Raw genomic sequence first — 18,699 nt, forward strand, 5'->3', positions numbered from 1 at the left:
TAAATGATCCAGTAATTCAGGTTGTCTGATAAAGTATAAGAAACTACTATGTATTCCAAATTCAATAATATGATGCTTCATGTTTGCTTTATGCTTTGAGGGTGACAGAGTCCATTCTACAAGTCCTTGGAAACAGGTAGTGTAAGTAGTGTTAGGGCAGATTTGTACAGAGACTGTATTGTGTAATCTCTGTTGTTGATAAAAAGCAATCTGACTGCAGTTTCCAGTTGAGGTAAGATTGGATGTAGTTGGGCTTTAGCAAATGAAAAAACTCCTTGGAGGCAGGTTAAAAGAAGCCAAACCTTATTTAATAACTTGAGGTTTAAGAGAAGGAAAGGATAGTAACTGGGTTTTGAGGATGAGGGTTCCCTAAGATCTTCGGGGGTACTAAGCTTTTCCCCACTCCCTTCTGGAGCTTCATGGCCTTTCTTTGTGTCTTGAGAAATCGCAAAACCTTCCTGTGCTTCTTACTCTATCTTAATTCCCAATATCTATCTTATCTAAACTTATGTCCATTTATCCTTATTAATTAAAATATATATACTGCCTCCAGGGTCGGGCCTAGTAGGCCAGGAATGATTTCTAGAACAACTTGGGCCAATAGTTCGGTCTCCACTTTGGCAGGCTCACAGAGTCAAAGAAAGAACAATCTTCTTGCTTCTTTCTGCCAGTCTTCTCACTTCAACTACTTACTGTCCAATCATAGACTCACTCTTCTCAAACTATAGATCTGGTATTTTCCAAAGGTTGTATATGGAGTATAACACAGAGCTCAGGAATAGCACCTCCCAGGAATCAGGTCAGCTCCAGAGAGCAACAGCCAGGAGTGACAGACAGATAGTCCAAACCTCCACACCAACATTCCACAGGATTCCAGCATCAGTACTGCTTCAAGTTCCAAGCTGAGCCCGAGACAGCATTTACAGAATTCTCTCGTCTCTCACTTATAAAACTTACTTAATAGACCCCAAATCTAATTTTATCCTAATAGTAGTATTGTGTTCGTTTCATAATTAGGAAGCTGGAACTCAGAGAAGTCAAGCTACTGATATATTGGGCATGGATAGGCTTCAAACCCAGCTTTCTCCTGCTCCCAGTTCCAGCAGTCTCCCTCACCACTTGTTTTTTTGTTTTGTTTTTTAAATCCTTACCTTTAGTATCAGTTTTAGTATCAGTTCTAGGATAGAAGATCAGTAAGGGCTAGGCAGTCAGGATTAAGGGACTTGACCAGGGTCACACATCTAGGAAATATCTGAAACCAGATATGAACCTAGGACCTCCCATTGCTAGACCTGGGCCACCTAGCTGCCCCCGAACCACTTCATTTTGAAAAGAAGCCAGACCTCCCATCTTTGTTTGGCCCTCCTGCCTCATATCTTCATCATTCCAGCAAATCATTTGCTGGCAGAAAAAAATGAGTGTTATAGTAACTTTTTGGCTTCATTTCCCAATTGCTGACATTTAAACTTAATGTAAGTATAGTAGAAGAGCCACAGATCGGGGTCAAAGAACCTGGGCCCAGCACCCAGCTCGGCCATATGGTCTTGAGCTAGTCATTTTACTGTCTTACAGCCTATTTTCTCCATTTCTAAAATAAAAATTTTAGTCTAGACTAATTCTAAGGTCTCTTCTAACTCAAAGCTTTCCATCCTCATTTGACCCTCTCATTCCCACTAATTAGATTTCTGCATTTTGTAACTAAATGCCTCAAAAAGGCTGTCTACACTAGGAGCTCTCTTCTTTCACTCTCTCCTAAACCTCTAACCTTTGGACATTCCTCCAGACCTGCTTTTTCCAAACTTGCCATTCCTCTTGACCTCTTAGCAACCTCAGCACTGTTGACCACTTTCTCCTCCTCGAATACCCTCTTCTCTCTAGGTTTTAAAGGCACTGCTCTCTCTCCCAGTTCTCCTGCCTGACTGCTCTTTCTCTGGCTTTGCTGGATCCTCAACTAGAGTGTGCCCTCAGGGTTCTGTGCTGGGCACTCTACTACATTTGGTGACTTCATCAGCTCCCAGAGATTTAATTACCTTCTCTATTCCGATTACTTTCATATCTACCTTTCCTGTCTCCTTCTGTCTGCTGATCTCCAACCTCACATCTTTAGCTGCTGCCTTTCAGGCATTTCAAAATCGATGTCGAGCAGACATCTTGAACTCAACATGTCCAAAACTGTATTCAGTGTCTCCCTACCTACTCCATTACTGTCAGGGGCATCACCTTCTGCTGTTCTCTCAGGCTCACAACCTCAGGGTCAGCCTGCCAGTATCACTGTTGCAGCACCTCTGGAATATGTCCCCTTGTCTCTCCTTACTCTGCCCCCACTCTGGCGCAGGCCTCCTCACCTCACCTGCACTGTTGTAATAGCCTCAGGTCTCTCCCCACTCCAGTCTAGCCACTGAAGGGATTTCCCAGTGCACAGGTCTGCCCATGTTATTCCCCTCCTCAGAGAATACTCCTCTATTGCCTCCTGGAGCAAATACAGAATCTTCTGTTCAGTACTCAAAACCCTTCATAACCTCGCTCCATCCCACCTCCCCAGGCTTCTTACGCCTTCCTCTCCTCTCCGTGGACTCTGCAGACTGGAGACACTGGCCTCCTAGTTGTTCCGTAAACAAGATAGCCTGGCTCTTAGCCCTGGCCATTCTCTTAGGCTCTCCCTCCGCTCCACTGGCTCACATTCTATAGGAAGCCTTTCCCAGCCCCTTTTCATTTTAGTAGGGGTGGAGTGAAGCAAGGATCCATCGGAGACAGGGCCTGCTTTCTATAATAAATACTTCATTCCATGAAACAGGCTGGTGGTTCACACCCATAAATCCACAATGGTAGCTCTTCAGGCTAGGTTTCAAACTTTAATATCTTCATCTTTAAAATGAGGATCCAGATGATTGCGCTCACTCGCTCTCTTTCTCTCTCGCTCAGAAGCAGCATATATAAGTAGGAACTTTTGTATTTTTGTGCACACTTGTGCATACACTATCTCTTATACTGACACTTCCTTGGGGTGAAACCTAGCTGAAGTGCTTCCTGAAAACTAAACTCTGGGCCAGCTGTGTGACCCTGGGCAAGTCACTTGACCCCCATTGCCCACCCTTACCACTCTTCCACCAAGGAGCCAATACACAGAAGTTAAGGGTTTTAAAAAAATGTAAAAAATAAAAATAAAAAAACTAAACTGGGCCAGACTTGGCTTTTTCACTTGAGCCCTTCCCCAAGACAGATTCTACCTCCAGTGCTTACAGACATATGGATAGGAAGATGACCGGAAAGGATTGGGAGAACCAAACAGGGTGTGGGCGGTGCCTTTATGGGTATTGTCCTGGTATTACAATATTTTATTGCAAAGTATGGGAAAACTTGAAACATTGTCATCAGGCAAGTCAGCTCAGAAATGTCATCGTTTCACCCACTTTACTATACAAGGACATAAATGCTGGAGCCATGATGACTCATTCCTCAGTAAACCGTTTTTCCCTTAGAAAGTAAGCTTGGCCTCTTTCTGAAGCACATGTAGCCCCGTCCTTTTGCAGTCTTCTTGGGCATCAGCACAGCCACAAAAACAGGAGGTCATAGCTGGAAATGATGCACTCCCAGAGCCACGAGGGATCCTACAGGATCTTTCCTCCAACCTGCAACTGAATAGGAATCCCCACTGGTGCTCCCCCTTCCCTGGAGCTCTCAGAGCCCTTGAGCAGCCCATTTTGCTTTTGGACAGTGTGTCTGCTCTTGAGTACTACATTGAATCTGTTTCTCTACATATCTGCCTTTGCTCCTATTTGTGGCATCCCTTTTCCTCAGGACACTCCTTTAGATATTTAAAGGCAGCCATTATGTCATCATTCCTCCCCTCGCTCCCCAAGCTGAGTGAACATCCCCAGTTTTCTGGCTTCCAGTCCTGTGACTATCTTAGCTGCTCTGCTCCGAGCTAATTCCAGCCATCGTCCTCTAATCCAGCCACCTTCTGTTACTGCTGAGTGAACAGACTTGGCCCCGAGCCCTGGGAGATGTGCTCTATGACTTGCCGAGGAGTTCTAGAAGACCACAAATTGCAGGGCTCCCACTGAAATCGGTAGAAATATTGTGGGAGGGATCTGCGGGCAGACACCTGAATTCTCTTTTCTTTCCTCCATAGCTCCAATTCTTTTGGCTCTTGTGGCAGGAGAAGCAGCTGGCATCATGGAAAATATTAGTGATGATGTGATAGTTGGACGCTGTCTGGCCATACTCAAAGGCATCTTTGGAAGTAGCGCCGTACCTCAGGTATAGAGTGGGCTTTGTCCTCTGCCTAAAACGGCCAAGAATTTTCCTTATTTGATTAGAAAAGAAGTCACCAGAAAGAATTGTGAAGCAAAGATTGGGGTCAGTGACCTGTTTTAAAGCACATGTTGTGTGTCAGACGTGTGGTAGCATCCATGAGATTTTCCTGCCCTGCCACAGGAAACATAGCATGTATCCCTTGCCAGGCACGTCATTCTCCTCTGAAATCACAGTGGTCAGGACAGTGTGCCTCCAGGCAGTATCAAGGAGTGTGGTGGGCATGTCTGAACGATGCAGTGGTGTGCGTGGGCTTCACTAGGGACCTGCACCATGATTGCTGTAGAGATTTCCAGTGAGGAAGAGTCCCCCAGTGATTATCAAAACCTTCCCTGCAATTTGAGTGTTGCCTGATGCCTTGAGAGATGGAGTGATTTGCTGGGAGTCACACAGCCAGTGTGCTGCAGAGCTGGGACAAGAACTGGGGTCTTTAGAGGCCCCTGCCCTGCCCGGGGGCTTCACTCCAGGAGGCCAGATCAGTGCTTGCAGATTTTAGCTCCCATAAGGATGTGAAGATTCACAGAAATGTCTCAGAAAGAGGCTCTTGGATCACTGCCTGTGTTCATAGCTTCTTATATACTCTGGCCATTCGCCTCTGGGAGGGCTTCTCCCTCTTACCCCCATACTTAATTCTTAGAGCTGACTTATTTGTTCTTTTTAATTAAAAGTCTTCTTTTTCCCCCTAGCCTAAAGAGACAGTGGTGTCACGATGGCGAGCCGATCCCTGGGCCCGGGGGTCCTACTCCTACGTAGCAGCTGGATCATCAGGCAATGACTATGACCTGATGGCTCAGCCAATTACTCCAGGGCCTGCTATTCCAGGTGCCCCTCAGGTAAGAAGCCACTCAGAGGAGCCTGGACTCCAACATCCCAAATGGGTGCTCTCCTTCCTCAGGTTCTGGTCACTTGCCACTGTTGTCTCCAGGGTCAGAAGGAGCCGAGGGTGCTGGCCTTGATCACCAATACCCTGCTCTGATTCTTCCCTGAGATATCACATTGGGCAAGTCACTTAACCTCTGCGAGCCTCTAGATCAGTGATTCCCAAAGTGGGCACCACCACCCCCTGGTGGGTGCTGCAGCGATCCAGGAGGGTGGTGATGGCCACAGGTGCATTTATCTTTCCTATTAATTGCTATTAAAATTTTTTAAAAATTAATTTCCAGGGGGCTAAGGAATATTTTTTTCTGGAAAGGGGGCGGCAGGCCAAAAAAGTTTGGGAACCACTGCTCTAAGTGATCTCAGGAGTCCTTTTCAGCTGGTCCAGCATTCAAGTGTCTGTTAATGAGTGGAGAAGTAACATTTGTTCCTGTCAGCCTATGGTCTGGTTGAGTGGAAGAAGGTGGATGAAGTTTGTGTTTTTTATTCATCTTAGAATTAGCCCTCCCTTAGCAGTGTGGTGAACCAGGTGTTGCAGGGGGCCAACAAGGCAGCATGGAATGAAGTCTGAGGGGGCAGAGAGAAGCCAAGTGGTTGGCTCATTTACAACAAACGTCATTGGTGAAAGGAGGATAACTGCAGGAGTTATTGCCCTGACGGGAGTGAGGAAAGAAGGCAGGCACTTGGGAGGAGAACAGTGGCGATCACAGTGGCTTGATGCTTACATCACTTTATGGTTCATCAATTAGGACCAGTTGGGAATATTTGACCTGGAAAAAGTTTTGGTAGAAGAGCTTCCATGGTAACAATTTTCAAGCATGTGAAGAGCTTTCACTTTTCTCCAGCTACAAATTGCCCAAGTAGCACCAGTGGGCAGAGGCAGATTTTCATAAACTTCCTAACCCTTAGAACTCTTGGATTAGGCTCAGGGTAGCTCAGTGGATTGAGAGCCAGGCCTAAAGACAGGAGGTGCTGGGTTCAAATTTGACCTCAGATACTTCTTAGCTGTGTGACCCTGGGCAAGTCACTTGACCCCCATTGCCTAACCCTTATCCCTCTTCTAAGAACTGATACTAAGAAGACAAGGGTTTGTTTTCTTAAATGGATTGGGGGGGCTCCAACAGGATGTGGAGGTCTTCAATCCAAAGCTGACCCCATAGCCTATTGGGCAGTTTTAAGAGAATGGGTCATTGCTGAGGTTCCTCCCTTTGCTCCCCAGCATTCCCTCTTGCCATAAGCCCCTGACATGAGCCTCAGGTTGGAGATTTACTGAGAAAAGAAATAGCCAGATCTGTGCCCTGGGCTGCACGGGAGGTCTGACCTGGCCAGGCCAGGCCTGATAACAAGCCCGCACACTGGGTGGGATGGGAAGGCTGTGTGCTTGTGGGCTCTACAGTCTCTGTGGGTCTGGGAAGACTGCTGGGAACATCACTTGCATCCGTGCATTTAGCCAGGAGTGACCGGGAGCCAACTGACTCTTTTTCCCTCTTTTTCAGCCTATCCCTCGACTGTTCTTTGCAGGTGAACACACAATCCGCAACTACCCGGCAACCGTCCACGGCGCTCTCCTGAGCGGGCTGAGAGAAGCCGGGCGGATCGCAGACCAGTTTCTAGGTGCTATGTACACGCTTCCTCGCCAGGCAACCCCCGGGGTCCCCACCCCGCAGCCCCCTAGCATGTGAGGCTGTCCTGAAGAGGTTTCTCATTAGATGGGACATGCATTTGCTTGAGTAAAAGCAAACTCTTCTAGCAATAGTAGATTTCACCAGGAAATCCGTCCTGGACTCAGTCCCTGGGAGGGACGAGCAGAGTCTTGGGCTCACTTGATGCCAAGAGACCCTTCCAGAGGACTCGTTAGTTGGATATAAGGAGCACACAAGGATAGACCTGCTTATTTGTTCAGAAATGTTTTCCCTAAAGTTAGGAATCTCAGAAGCAGCAGCTAAAGGCGTGACTGACTGGCTCTTTGGTGTGGCTTGGGGATTTTTTGGTTTATTGTTATTTTTTAGAATAAAAGTTCATATGAAAAGCCATTCTCTCGGTTTCCCCTTCCTCTTGTCTGCACCTTGCTTTCCACTCCCTAATCCTGGAGGGTCCTTTCTGTACAGGCACAAGGGATACAGTACAACACATAGTGCCGCCAGAGCCTCCATTCTGAATGCTTAGCGCTGGGAAAAGATAAATGCACAGAGAATTGCTCCAAGGGGGAAAGCATGGAAGCAGTTCTGTGTGCCACTAGGGTGGATCCTGCACGCTCTGGGAAGAAGCTGAGGAATTTTAGTTTTCCTGGAGAGAGGGAGGAGTTTGTAACCTGAATTGAAAAACAGGAATTCCATCTTGTATTCCCACTAAATTAGCTGTGAATACAGACAAGAAGACCTGACTGGGAAAAGGGGTCTGCAGGGAAAAGAGGACACATTGAGGGTGGCACCTGTGTGGGCCCTCACCGGTGAAAGGGAAACACTAGGCTGATGGGGGAGGGGGAGTAAACAGCTGGCAAGAGGAGAGACAACTTGAACATGAAGGAGTGTGCGGAAGGCCAGTGTCTTCTAGGGCCAGACTTGCAAGAGCCTGAACTGCCTCAGAGCAGCCGAGCTCAGTAAGAATGAGTAAATGGCTCAATGGAGAGCGCAGGCCACTTCCTGCTGCATGGCCCTGGGTAGGGCCCCTCCTCACTGCTCTTCTGCCTCCGGACGGACACAGTAGGGATTCTGAGAAGGCAGAGGTGGGGTGGTGCCCACTCCTGTGTGTATCCACCAGGAGCTGGGAGCTAGGAAGCAGGACCAGATAGCCACTCAGACAGAGCCTGGGAAAGCTCTCCAGAGGAGGCAGCAGCCTCTAGTTCTGGCTTAAACGTAGCCTTTCAGTGCAGTCTGTAAAATGGGTCCCTCCAGCGGCACAAACCTGAGGGACCGCACCTTACTGCCCACACTGTACCCGGCTCACCCCTCTCTCTGGCAGCTTCAGGCCTGGGGATGGACCCTTGGGGCTCTCAGGCCACACTCCGTGGCTCAGCATTACCCACCCACAGAACAAGCAGCACCGGGCCAGGTCATCTTCCAGTTGTGGCCTTCGAGGCCTTTTCCCCGGTCCCCAAAGAGCATTTTATTCTAGGTGGACTGCAGACAGACACGAAGTGCTGAGCGAATCCTGAGAGGCGGCCCTTGGAGCAGAGCTTCTATGAGACAGCACTGAGCACCAGACACGAAGGGCACTTAGAAATCGGAGAGCTTTATTGGTTACCTAGCGTGCTGTAGGGCCGACAGACGGCGGAGAGCCAGAGGATACATGCACACACGGGCTTCGACTAGACATGCCACCCAGGAGCCCCCGGCTGCGAGCCCCGGGCCGCCCCCTATTTCGCATGCTTAGAGCAAGAAGGCGGGTGGAGCAGGAGGACCCGGAGCGGCCACACTGAGGCGCCAGGTGGACTTGGAGAGAGACTGGAACACAGCGACGGAGGGTTAGTTTTCTGCCTGTAACGCAACAACTTTATAGGGCTGCCTCCCTACCCCACCCAACTTTTAAAATACAAAAAAATATATTTTATTCTTTTAAAAATACATTCCATTCATACATGTTCTGAACTGCTAAGCAGCAGGAGAATGCAGCACCTCCCCTATTGCAGTGGACAGCCACGCCGTCAGGGAACTCGAGGGGGCCCCAGGAGGCCTGGAAGCACCAGTTCTGAAGCAGCCTTTGGGAACCTCCGAGCGGGGAGAGTGGCAGGGATGACCCGGGCCTCCCTGATGGGGAGAGGAGGTGGGGGCAGCCCCCCTCACCCCAGTGACCCCCGAGAGGCTGGCCGAGGGCTCAGAACAGTATCGACCCCAGACGTGCAATCTCTCCTGGAGGTGGAAGGACCCCTCGAGTCCTGTCAGCCTAAGAGTCTGTTCTTTTCATCCTGCACCTCCTGAGGCTGCCCAAGCCCACTTGGTGACCGTCTCCCACTCTCAGAAGGCCTTCGAGGCTCTCCGTAGATGGCTTCTCGGGTCTCGCCGGCCGAGGGAGTGTGGGTGTGGGTGTGGGTGTGGAGGAAAGGCACGGGGAGGAAGGCCGGCCGATGGCCCGGTGGTTGCTGTCCGGTCTCGGGCATCTTCTTCCCCACTCCCCCAGCTCCCTCCTGTGCGCTGCACAAGGGTCTGGAGCCTCGAGGGCACAGTGGGCTTCCCTCGCACTCGGCCACACCGGCATCCTGGCCTACAGGATTCCTTGGCCAGGCTCGCTTGTGTCCGGCCCCTCCAGACCCTTGGGGCACGGTCTGAGGAGGCTTGGGGGTGGGCCGTGGCCGGCAGCCCCTCCAACTATCTTCAGGAAGGTGCAGTGAGTGATGCCATCACCTAGCATGCAGCATCTTAACTTTGGAATTTGCCGAACCCGAAGGGGTCTTCGCCACTGCCAAGCCCCAAAGAGCCGGCCTCGGCCTCTTGGCCACAATTATACCCAGTATTTTCTGCAACACCAAGAACATTAAAAAATAAATCTATCTATCAGCGGTCCTAGAAAGTGTGCAAGTTGGGGGAGGGGAGGTGAAATACTTATCCTGAAATATTCGTTACAATCAAACCCTATTGCACTCAGGTTTATCCCTCTCCCACATGGCATCTTGGTTCCACAGCAGCAATGAGCAGTGCCACTTGAGCTCGCTGGAGTCACCATGTTGGCACCTAGCCGAATGTACAACACAAGTCTTTCTGTTCAAGCACCGGGATCTGGGGACGTGAGGAGGAAAGCATTAGAACTCTGGGCCCAAGAGGTTGTCCGAGCCCCCGGGGCCCCCCGTGGAGGACGATCGGCTCCTCTGGGGGGCCTCGTGGGAGGGCCGGGGCTGCCCAAGCGCTCTGGGACAAGCGGCTCGCGGGAAGCTTAGCTGAGGGGCCCTGCCTGCGGGAGTCGGGGTGTGCGCGGAGGAACCAGCAATTATGGGGAAAGTAGGGGCAGCCCGAGGGATACGAGCCCACATTTGGCAAAACGTGAACATGGAGGTATGAGCGAGGTTCCTGCCTCGGAGCCAGGATCTAACTCCGAGGCGCAGCCCGAGAAAAGGGGAGCTGCGACCTCGAGCCCCCGCCAGTCCCAAACTAGAACCTTTAAAACAAACCAGGCGATTTCTTACAAAGGGGAACAAAAGAGGTGGGAGATGGGGCCCCAGAAAGGATAAGACAGGATACACGGGGTAGGAGAGACGACGCAGGAGTCAGGAGAACAAATTTAAATTCCAATCACCTCGGGTGCAAGTCCTATCAGGCAACCCTGCGGGGCCTCATTTTCCCTCTGTAAAATGAGGGGGTGGGATGAGCCGGTCCCTTCGAGCTCCCTATTCTGGGAGCAGGAAGGTAGGGCCACCTTTCAAATTTGGCGAGCCAAGAGCAAAGGTGAAATGAACGAAGCCGCTGGCCGGCCATGTACTCAGGCAACGGCCCTCGCACCACGGGAGTGACCGATCACTAAGGTTTGCCATTTGACAATTTTCTGCCATGTAGAATTTGGACATTTTGCCGTATTCTGAATCACTCTTCCCCCTCCCCCAGCCCCAACGGCGTGATTTCCCCCATTTAGCGGATGGAGGCATCAGGAAACTACAATCCACAGAAATCCCCTTTCCAGCCAACCTTCAAGGATTGCATTGACTCAGTAAAGTGCGGTTCTCGAGGGGAAAGGGGTCGGGGGAGAAGGCTGGGGGCAGAGGGCAGCGCACTAGTGTCTGCCTCTCCTCGGATCTATTGCTCGGGGGGGGGGGGTGACAAGTGGGGAAAGGTTTCATCCTGACTAGGGGAGGAGGGGAAAGGGAGTGTGCCAGGTCAGGCCTAGCCCAGTCTCGGGATCCGTGCCCTCCCCCCACCCCAAATGGGGTGGGGACGACACCCTTCTGGAGAAGTCAAGGTGAGGCTTGCGGGCGAACTAGAGCAAAGCCTCCAGTGCTTGGCGAAGGGAAGATGGAGGGGCACAGGCCCTTCTGTGTCCTCTTAGATGGTGTCTGGCAAAGATGGCCCCTCTGGGAACAGCCAGCCCAGAAGCGGGGCTGGAGTCCCAATACCCGAGATGCCACCCTGGGCCACGGGCTCGGGGACCCCCAGACACTCTGCTGTTCATCGTCTGCTTGGAAAACCTCCAAGTGAAGAATGCTCAGAGGGAGAGAAGAATGGGAGATGGCTTTGCAGCTGGTGGCTGAAGGGTGTGTGGTCAGAGCTTCCCTGGGGGCAGACCACACAGTGAGTCCACTGCTGGGAGAAGAGAGTCAAAATCTTGGAAGTCAACCCAGCGGAGCAGGAAGCCCCTGCAAGACAAAAACCAGAGCAAAAGGGTGTTGAGGAGCCAAGAGGAAACCAGGGAAGGAGGAGAAGAGCGCACGTATGACTGGAAGGGAAAAAAAGATGGGGGACAACATCTTCCTGAGGGGACAGAGGAAGACCGTTCCCCTTTCCCCTCCCCCTCCGACCCGTCCTCGAGGGCTCCTTGGATCCCGAGAGCCTGGCCCAGGGCCACCCCATCCACAAGACAGAGGGGCAGCACTGTACTGCCTGTGAGGAGGAGGGGCTCAGGATTTTCACGCCAGAAAGCCTTGGGACCTGGCCTAGGGCACACACAGATTCTTTGCTCCAGCGCTGCCTGGGCTCATTCCATGGGGAGCTGCTAAGAAGGTCTCTTTCTGGCCACCCCTTTCAAATGACTGCCCACCAAGACAGAGAATATTGCAAAATGTAAAATGAATGTTTTGTACAAGCAACCGATGTGAAAGCAACAAACTGGGAGAATGTTTTTATAACAAAACTCTGACAAAGGTTCAATTTCCCAAATATATAAGGAACGAAGTCAAATTTACAAAAAAAACAAGCCATTCCCCCATCGACAAATGGTCAAGGGACATGAATAGTCAGTTTTCACATGAGGAAATCAAAACTATCAATAAGCACATGAAAGGGGGCAGCTGGGTAGCTCAGTGGATAGAGCTTTAGTCCTAGAGACAGGAGGTCCTAGGTTCAAATCTGGCCTCAGACACTTCTCAGCTGTGTGACCCTGGGCAAGTCACTTGACCCCCATTGCCTACCCTTACCACTCTTCTGCCTTGGAGCCAATACACAGTATTGATTCCAAGACGGAAGGTGAGGGTTTAAAAAAAAAAAAAAAAAAAAGCACATGATGAAGTGTTCTAAATCCTCCTGATTAGAGAAATGCAGATTAAAACAACTCTGAAGTACCACCTTACATCAATATGGCCAATACGGCAGCAAAGGAAAGTGATAACTGTTGGAGAGGATGTGGCAAAATTGGGACACTAATACATTGCTGGTGGAGTTGTGAATTGGTCCAACCATTCTGGAGGGCAATTTGGAACTATGTGTAAATGGCTTTAAATGAATGCCTGCCCTTTGACCCAGCCATACCACTGTTGGGTTTATGCCCCAAAGAGATAATAAGGAAATCGTTAGGATATTGGCCTAGAAGCCAATACACAGAAGTTAAGGGTTTAAAATACACACACACACACACACACACACACACACACACACACACACACACACACACACACACACACACACACACAGAGGTACAGAAGAACGTGTCTCACCCCAGTCAGATCAGTTCTCTTCAGAGGAGTGCTTGGCCCGACGTACCCGTTCTTCAGCTCGAATCCGCAGGAGCTCTGGCGGCCGCCTCGCAGGCAGCTCTGGCCTTTCCAGGCAACTGTGCTGCCATCGAAAGGAGGTGGAAGTATTGCCCTCAGCTTCCTCCTGTGCCAGCAAAATGGAGGGAAGTGAGGTACTGAGAGGCAGAGCAGAGGAGAGTCTCCCAAAACAAACCCATTCCCCTCTGACACACTCCAGTTGTGGGGGACCCTCTAGGTCCCATCTCGCCCCTCCAGATTCCCTCAAGATCTGGTCTGGCCCAGCTTCACACCCACCCCCGGAAGCCCTGGGGGATCAGTCTTTGGGCCCCTGGGTGCTGGGTCTGAGCCTCCGGCCTCCTATTTATTACTTCTGTGAACTTAGAGCAGTCCCAACCTCGTTAGGCTTCAGCTGCCTCCTGTGTAAAACCCTCCTGTAAAAAACCCACCATCTCTGGAGAACCGAGTCAAAAAGGGCACCGGACAGTCTCTTCGAGCTCCCCATTTGGCTAAACCCTGCTGTAACGCCACAAGCCAGAAGCGATCTGGACCAAGGCCGGCGGAGTGTGGCAGGCGGTGAGGGGTGTTACAGGGGGCATCGCGGTGCCACAGGAGGCAGGCAGGCAGGGACTATCCGTGGCTCTGAGGCTGCTACGGCCACGGGCACACCTGAGCATCCGAGCTGCTGGAGGGTATGAAATCCAGCCCTGACTCTCCCCGCAAATAAGGTCGTTTTCCATGGGCCTCCCTCTTGGTGCCTCCCAGGGAGATCGCTCCCTTCCCAGAGCCCTCCTCAGGCCCCTCTCCGCTTACCTCCCTTTCTCTGGCCCCTTTCCTTTGATCCTGGCTGGTCTCCTTTCCTCCAGGACCTCCCTAAATAAATGAGAACAAAAGTCACGTGATTCCAAGTAATACAGCTCGCCAGAGGGGCACCACCTCTTCTGATAGGGAAGGAAATCGGGTCCCATCTCCTTTATCTTACAAAATAATTGCCGATGCTCAAACACAACTACACACATCCATGGCTTCGAGTCTCTTCTTCCTTGCCCCAATCCCTGATCTGTCCACAAGTACAAGCCCCTGCTGACCAATGGTGTGAATTTTTGAGATGGGTGGCTTATAAAATAATGCTATCATAATAAAGAGCTGGCTGTGTGACCTTGGACAAGTCACCTAAAGGCACTTATATACCTGAACAATTTTCTAAGGAGTCAGAGACGTGCTGAAGGAAGGAGTTCCTCAGCTCAGAGTTTCCTATCTGAGGCAGCAAAATCCCAGATCTAGTCCAGATCCCCAACAAGGGCTTAGGGCTCTGGAGCCAGGGGCCCATGGGGAAGGGACCCCGACTTCTAAGGGAATGAAAGTTCAATCAATATCTATAAAGACTGTCCTGCAAAAAAAAAAATTATACTCAGGTCGAGGGAGAAACAAAATTCTGATAACTTGGACCCACATCAGGAAAAGAAGCTGCCTCTCCCAGGGGCAGCAAGGTGGCTCAGTGGATAGAGAGCCAGGCCCAAAGATGGGAGGTCCTGGGTTCGAATCTGATTTCAGATACTTCCTAGCCATGTGACCCTGGGTGAGTCACTTAAACTCCCATTGGGCTTAAACCCAATGGACTCTTCTGCCTCGGAACTAATAGAGTATTGATTCTAAAACAGAAAGTAAGGGTCCCCCTGTCCCTCCTCTTGCCCTCAAGGCACCATGTTGGCTTCTCCAGTCCCCATCTCTGCTCTTGCCTCAGTCCCCAGCTTCCCCTCTCCTCTCCTGCACTCCCCACTCAGGGTTCTCCAGCTAACCTGCCAGACTCCATCTAAAGCCTGGACGGCCCTCACTATGAAGGGAATTTCAAAAGGCCTCCTCGACTTCTGTGACATCCCTTGGGGGGAAAAAAGTGGAGAAGAGTTTTGATGTAGCCTCTATTTCCCCCCCTAAAATTAACTCTCCAAGATGATGGGAGGCCCAAAGCTTTTCTTCTAGCCTGTCCAGGGCTTTCCAGCCACTCGATTCCCACCCAGGGCCCGACCTTGAAGCGGAAAACCTTTCAGAGATATCGGCCAGTTTATAGCTTGGGTGAAATAGGGAAAAGATTGGATTCTAGAGGCTAGTTTTTCATCCTCGATACATGATCTCTGCAGCATATAGGAGTAACTAGATAGTTACTTTGGCAGAAATAAAAGTATTAACGCCACTAAAAAAAATGAGCCATGTAGGGCAGGACTCTGTAGGAAGCCCGTTGATGTAGGGGTGACTCGATTTCAGAGGCGGAGGCAGCAGGGGAACTCGGGCAACGAAATTCAGCCCGTATGGGAATAGGAATCTCACTGCCTCCACATAAAATCTATTGCCCTTTCAGGCCGCTCTCGTGGTCAAGGAACGTCTTCTTTACCTCCAGCCTAACTGTGCCTTTTCTGCTCTTCTCCCCCAACTCCCGCCTCCCACCACCCAGATGTTTCTAGATCTACCACCTGAGGTTCAGCGGGCTCCAGCCGGCAGATTCCTCGAGCAGAAGCAGACAAAAGGGCTCCCAGGAAGGGAGATATAATGTATTTCTGCAGGGAGAATGAGGGAGAAGGAGGGAACTTACCAGGCCCGCTGGGCGGCTCGAGGCAGCAGCAGCACCGGGGTCTCCGGCCCGGCCACGACGCGTGAGGACCTCCGACACCGTAAGGCTGCTCTGGCTTCTGCGGGAAGTCAGCTCAGAGGCATCCCCCGGGCTCCCCGGGCCCCTCCGCGTGCCCTGCTCCAAGGGAGAGGGCCGGGGCCGCTCCAGTTCTGAGAAGTCTGTGGCCGACCTCTGCGTGTAGGCGTTCGGGGGATCCACGTTTTTGCCCCCTTGGCCAGGGGAGTCTTCCCGAGAGTTCAAGTCCCGCCTGGCCCTCCAGGCGCTCCGCACGGTGACGTGCTTGGCGTCGGAAGGCTCCGCTTCCAAGGGGCCGTGGTGGCTGACCCACCTGAGGCTCTCCAGGGAGGACTCCTGGCTGCTCCTCTCAGCGGCCTCCGACGGCTTGATGGTGATGCTGCTCCTCGAGACCACCGTCTCCGGCCTGCTCCGAGGGGGCACCTCCCCGGCCTGCTCGGCCTCCGGGATCTGCCTGGTGATGTCGTTCTTGTGAATGGAGATCTCGAAGGGCAGGCTGATGTGATTGGCGATTGAGGACAGCTCGCTGGGGACCACCTGGATGTTGCTGGTGGACGTGTGCCTCTCTCTGGGGCTGCCCACCTCCATGGGGAAGATGGTTATGCAGCTTGTCACCTTGTTGGGCACCGCCCTGGAGGCGGGCTTCGCTCTCTCCGAGCCGACCTCGGGCCCCCCGCCACCCCCCATCACCTCCTTCACATCCTTATCGATGATGACCGGCTTAATGACCGCCTTGGACCGCAGAGCCTCCCTCGGGCTGAACGGCCTCCGGCTCTTCACTCCTGAGCTGTTGGCATCCTGAAACTCGGCGGCTCCTCTCCCAGGTTTCCCCGAGTCCGCGTCACCCGCCAGGTCCCTGTCGCCGTCGAACAGGGCTGTTCTGAGGGCCGCCCGGGAGCGCGGCTGCCTTTTGGGGTCCGGCTCTGGAGTGATGGTCGTGTTCACTAACTTGGCGGTGACGAGGGAATGTGTGTCGGCGTCCTCTTCAAGGTCCAGCCTCTCCCTGCCGCCGGGCTTGATGACCCGGCACCGCAGAGCTTCGTGCTGACTGCTGTCTTCCGTCGTCACACACACGGGCTGCTCTTGTTCGTCCTTGCCGGGGGCTGTAAAGCCCTGCAGGACGTCTTCCTGACTTCTGGAACCATAAGAAGCCTTCGATGAGGCTGGAGGCTTTGGACCCAGAGGGCCGCTCTCAGCTTCCTGGCCATTGGTGGCTCTCTTGCATTTTGACGGTCCTTCGGCCGATGATCTTCGAGATGAAGAAGAGTCAGTGGACTTAGAGCTGGCCGGTTCTGGGGCTGACCCAGAAGAAACCTGATGTCCACCGGAAGAGTTGAGGATCTTTTTGGCTGACACAGCCTCTAAAGAGGAATCCAAAGCGGCTACTCGATTCACCCTCATTGCTTTGTTCCCAGCGGCGTCCATCCTGTTGGATCTGTTGTCGTCGGGTCCGCGGCCTTGGCTGGCGTCATTAAACACCCGGGATGTCTTTTCCACCTTTCCTTTTAGCCCATTCTCATGCCCTGGCTTAGAGGTTCCCTTCAGGACTCGATGCTCCTGGGCTGCGGGGGGATAGCGACTCAGCACCGATGGCTGCTCCCTGGTCCTCTTGCCTTCACTCAGGGAAGTGCCAGCTGCGATGTTATCATCGGGTCTTTTGGCATCCTGAGGGATGCTGTCCATGCCCACCTTGGCGGCCCTCCGGTTCATGGCACTGGGACAGCCACCTTGCCTGCTATTCTGAGTGGAGTTGTCATTACTGAAAGTGTGCTCCCTGTTTCGAAGTCTTTCCCTTTTGTGTTGGGGGGAGAGTTCTCGTGACTTATACTTGGATGAAGGGGACTCAGTGATGAGACCTCGGTACTTGGGTCTCTCATGCCTCCCTTTGCCAACCAGGAAAGACTCTTCACTGTCTACCTCCCCGTTCTCAAGGTCCTTCTGATTCTTCAGCTTCAGTTTGACCTCTTCCAGCTGATTGGCTAAGAGTTTATTCTTATTTTGCTCACTCAGGTAACTGTCTTTCAGGTCATTATTTTGGGCCCTCATTTTCTTCAGTTCTTCCTCTAGAGATTCAAAATGTTTGATTTGACTTTTGAGCTTCTCAATCTCTTGGTTGAGATCTTTAACTTTATTATCTTCTTGATTTCGATTCTTTTCATTCTCTGATTTGTTGCGGGTTTCAATCTCTACCTGCTTGAGATAGTCTAAGGTCCCCTTCCTCCTGGCTTCTTTGGAGGGCAGCGTGGAAGAGATCCCATCCTCGATGCGGAGGTCATTTCTGTCCAGGAGGGTGGAGGAGTTCCTGCTATGGTCTGCTAGGTTGACCTTATTGTTCTGCTCCAGTTTCTGTGTCAACTCTTTGATTAACTTCTCGTTTTCTCTGTCCCTGTCATTTAAATACTTCCTCTCACTCACAAAAGTCAAGGTCAGCGACTTCAGCTTCTCAAGCTCAGACACTAAACTCTGCTCAGTTTTGTCCAGCCTGTCCTCAGAGGTTTCCAGTTCTTTCACCTTGACCCTCAGGGTCTCCAGCTCAGAGGAGATCTTCTTGGTGAGATTCCGCTCCTCGTTCAGACTCAGGCAAAGCTGGGTACAGTCATTCTTGCTCCGTCCAAAGGCTTCCTCCAGCTTCTCCAGCTCGGCCATCCGCTTCTGGAGCCGCTCGATCTCTGCCTTCAGTTCCCGGGTCAGGCTCTCCTCCTCCTTCAGTTTGTCTTTCATCAGCTGGCACAAGTCTTCTGCCCTCTTGATCTCCTCATCCTTGCCCTCAATCTTCAACACCCGTTTCCGCAGCGCCTCCACCTCGGCCAGCATGCTAGAATCGCTGCCCTCGGCTTGGATCACCTTGTCCTGGAGATCCAGGAGCTCATCCTCAGCCTTCTGCAGGCTTTTGGTGGCTTCCTCCAACTCATCAAGGCGACGGCCGAGACTCTGCAGCTTAAACCGCAGGTGGCGGCTGGAAGCAACATCCTTGTACCCCGAAAACTCGGCCATATTCGGGGTTCTCCTCAAGGGTAGCTCAAGGAAATGAGAAGCGGTCAACTTTCTCCTTGTCTCCACAGGGTCTTCTTACAGCCTGCAACCCTCATCAGTCTGAAGGAAGAAAAGTATAAGGGTGTGTGTCAGAGAGCAAAGCCCCTGAAACATCAGCTTACAAAACATCAGATCCCACAGTGACACCCCCAAGGCCAATGGAGGAGACTGAGCTCCAGCCTCTACCTGAACCCAAAGAATCGTGAGAGTTACAAGAGTGATCAGCAGA

The 18,699-nt window shown here is 51.7% G+C and overlaps 2 protein-coding genes across 2 annotated transcripts in view; one reads left to right on the forward strand and one right to left on the reverse strand.

The window, feature by feature from the left end:
• KDM1A (lysine demethylase 1A) overlaps positions 1-7,223 on the forward strand; it is a 104,336-nt gene extending 97,113 nt beyond the window's left edge. Inside the window, exons 18-20 of the mRNA XM_044668719.1 lie at positions 4,133-4,260; positions 5,001-5,147; positions 6,687-7,223. Coding sequence (XP_044524654.1) covers positions 4,133-4,260; positions 5,001-5,147; positions 6,687-6,872 — 461 coding nt within the window. The 3' untranslated portion in view covers positions 6,873-7,223. The remainder of the gene's footprint in view (positions 1-4,132; positions 4,261-5,000; positions 5,148-6,686) is intronic.
• A 1,179-nt stretch (positions 7,224-8,402) lies between these two features.
• On the reverse strand, positions 8,403-18,482 carry LUZP1 (leucine zipper protein 1). Its single transcript, XM_044667846.1, has 4 exons — positions 15,384-18,482; positions 13,610-13,669; positions 12,761-12,923; positions 8,403-11,467 (listed from the first exon to the last, which is right to left on the reverse strand). The coding sequence occupies exons 1-3, from the start codon at positions 18,429-18,431 to the stop codon at positions 12,771-12,773; spliced, it is 3,261 nt and encodes a 1,086-aa protein (XP_044523781.1). The 5' UTR covers positions 18,432-18,482; the 3' UTR covers positions 8,403-11,467; positions 12,761-12,770.
• Between the last annotated feature and the right edge of the window lie 217 nt (positions 18,483-18,699).

This window comes from Gracilinanus agilis, chromosome 3 (genome assembly GCF_016433145.1).
Source record: "Gracilinanus agilis isolate LMUSP501 chromosome 3, AgileGrace, whole genome shotgun sequence".
NCBI lineage: Eukaryota > Metazoa > Chordata > Mammalia > Didelphimorphia > Didelphidae > Gracilinanus > Gracilinanus agilis.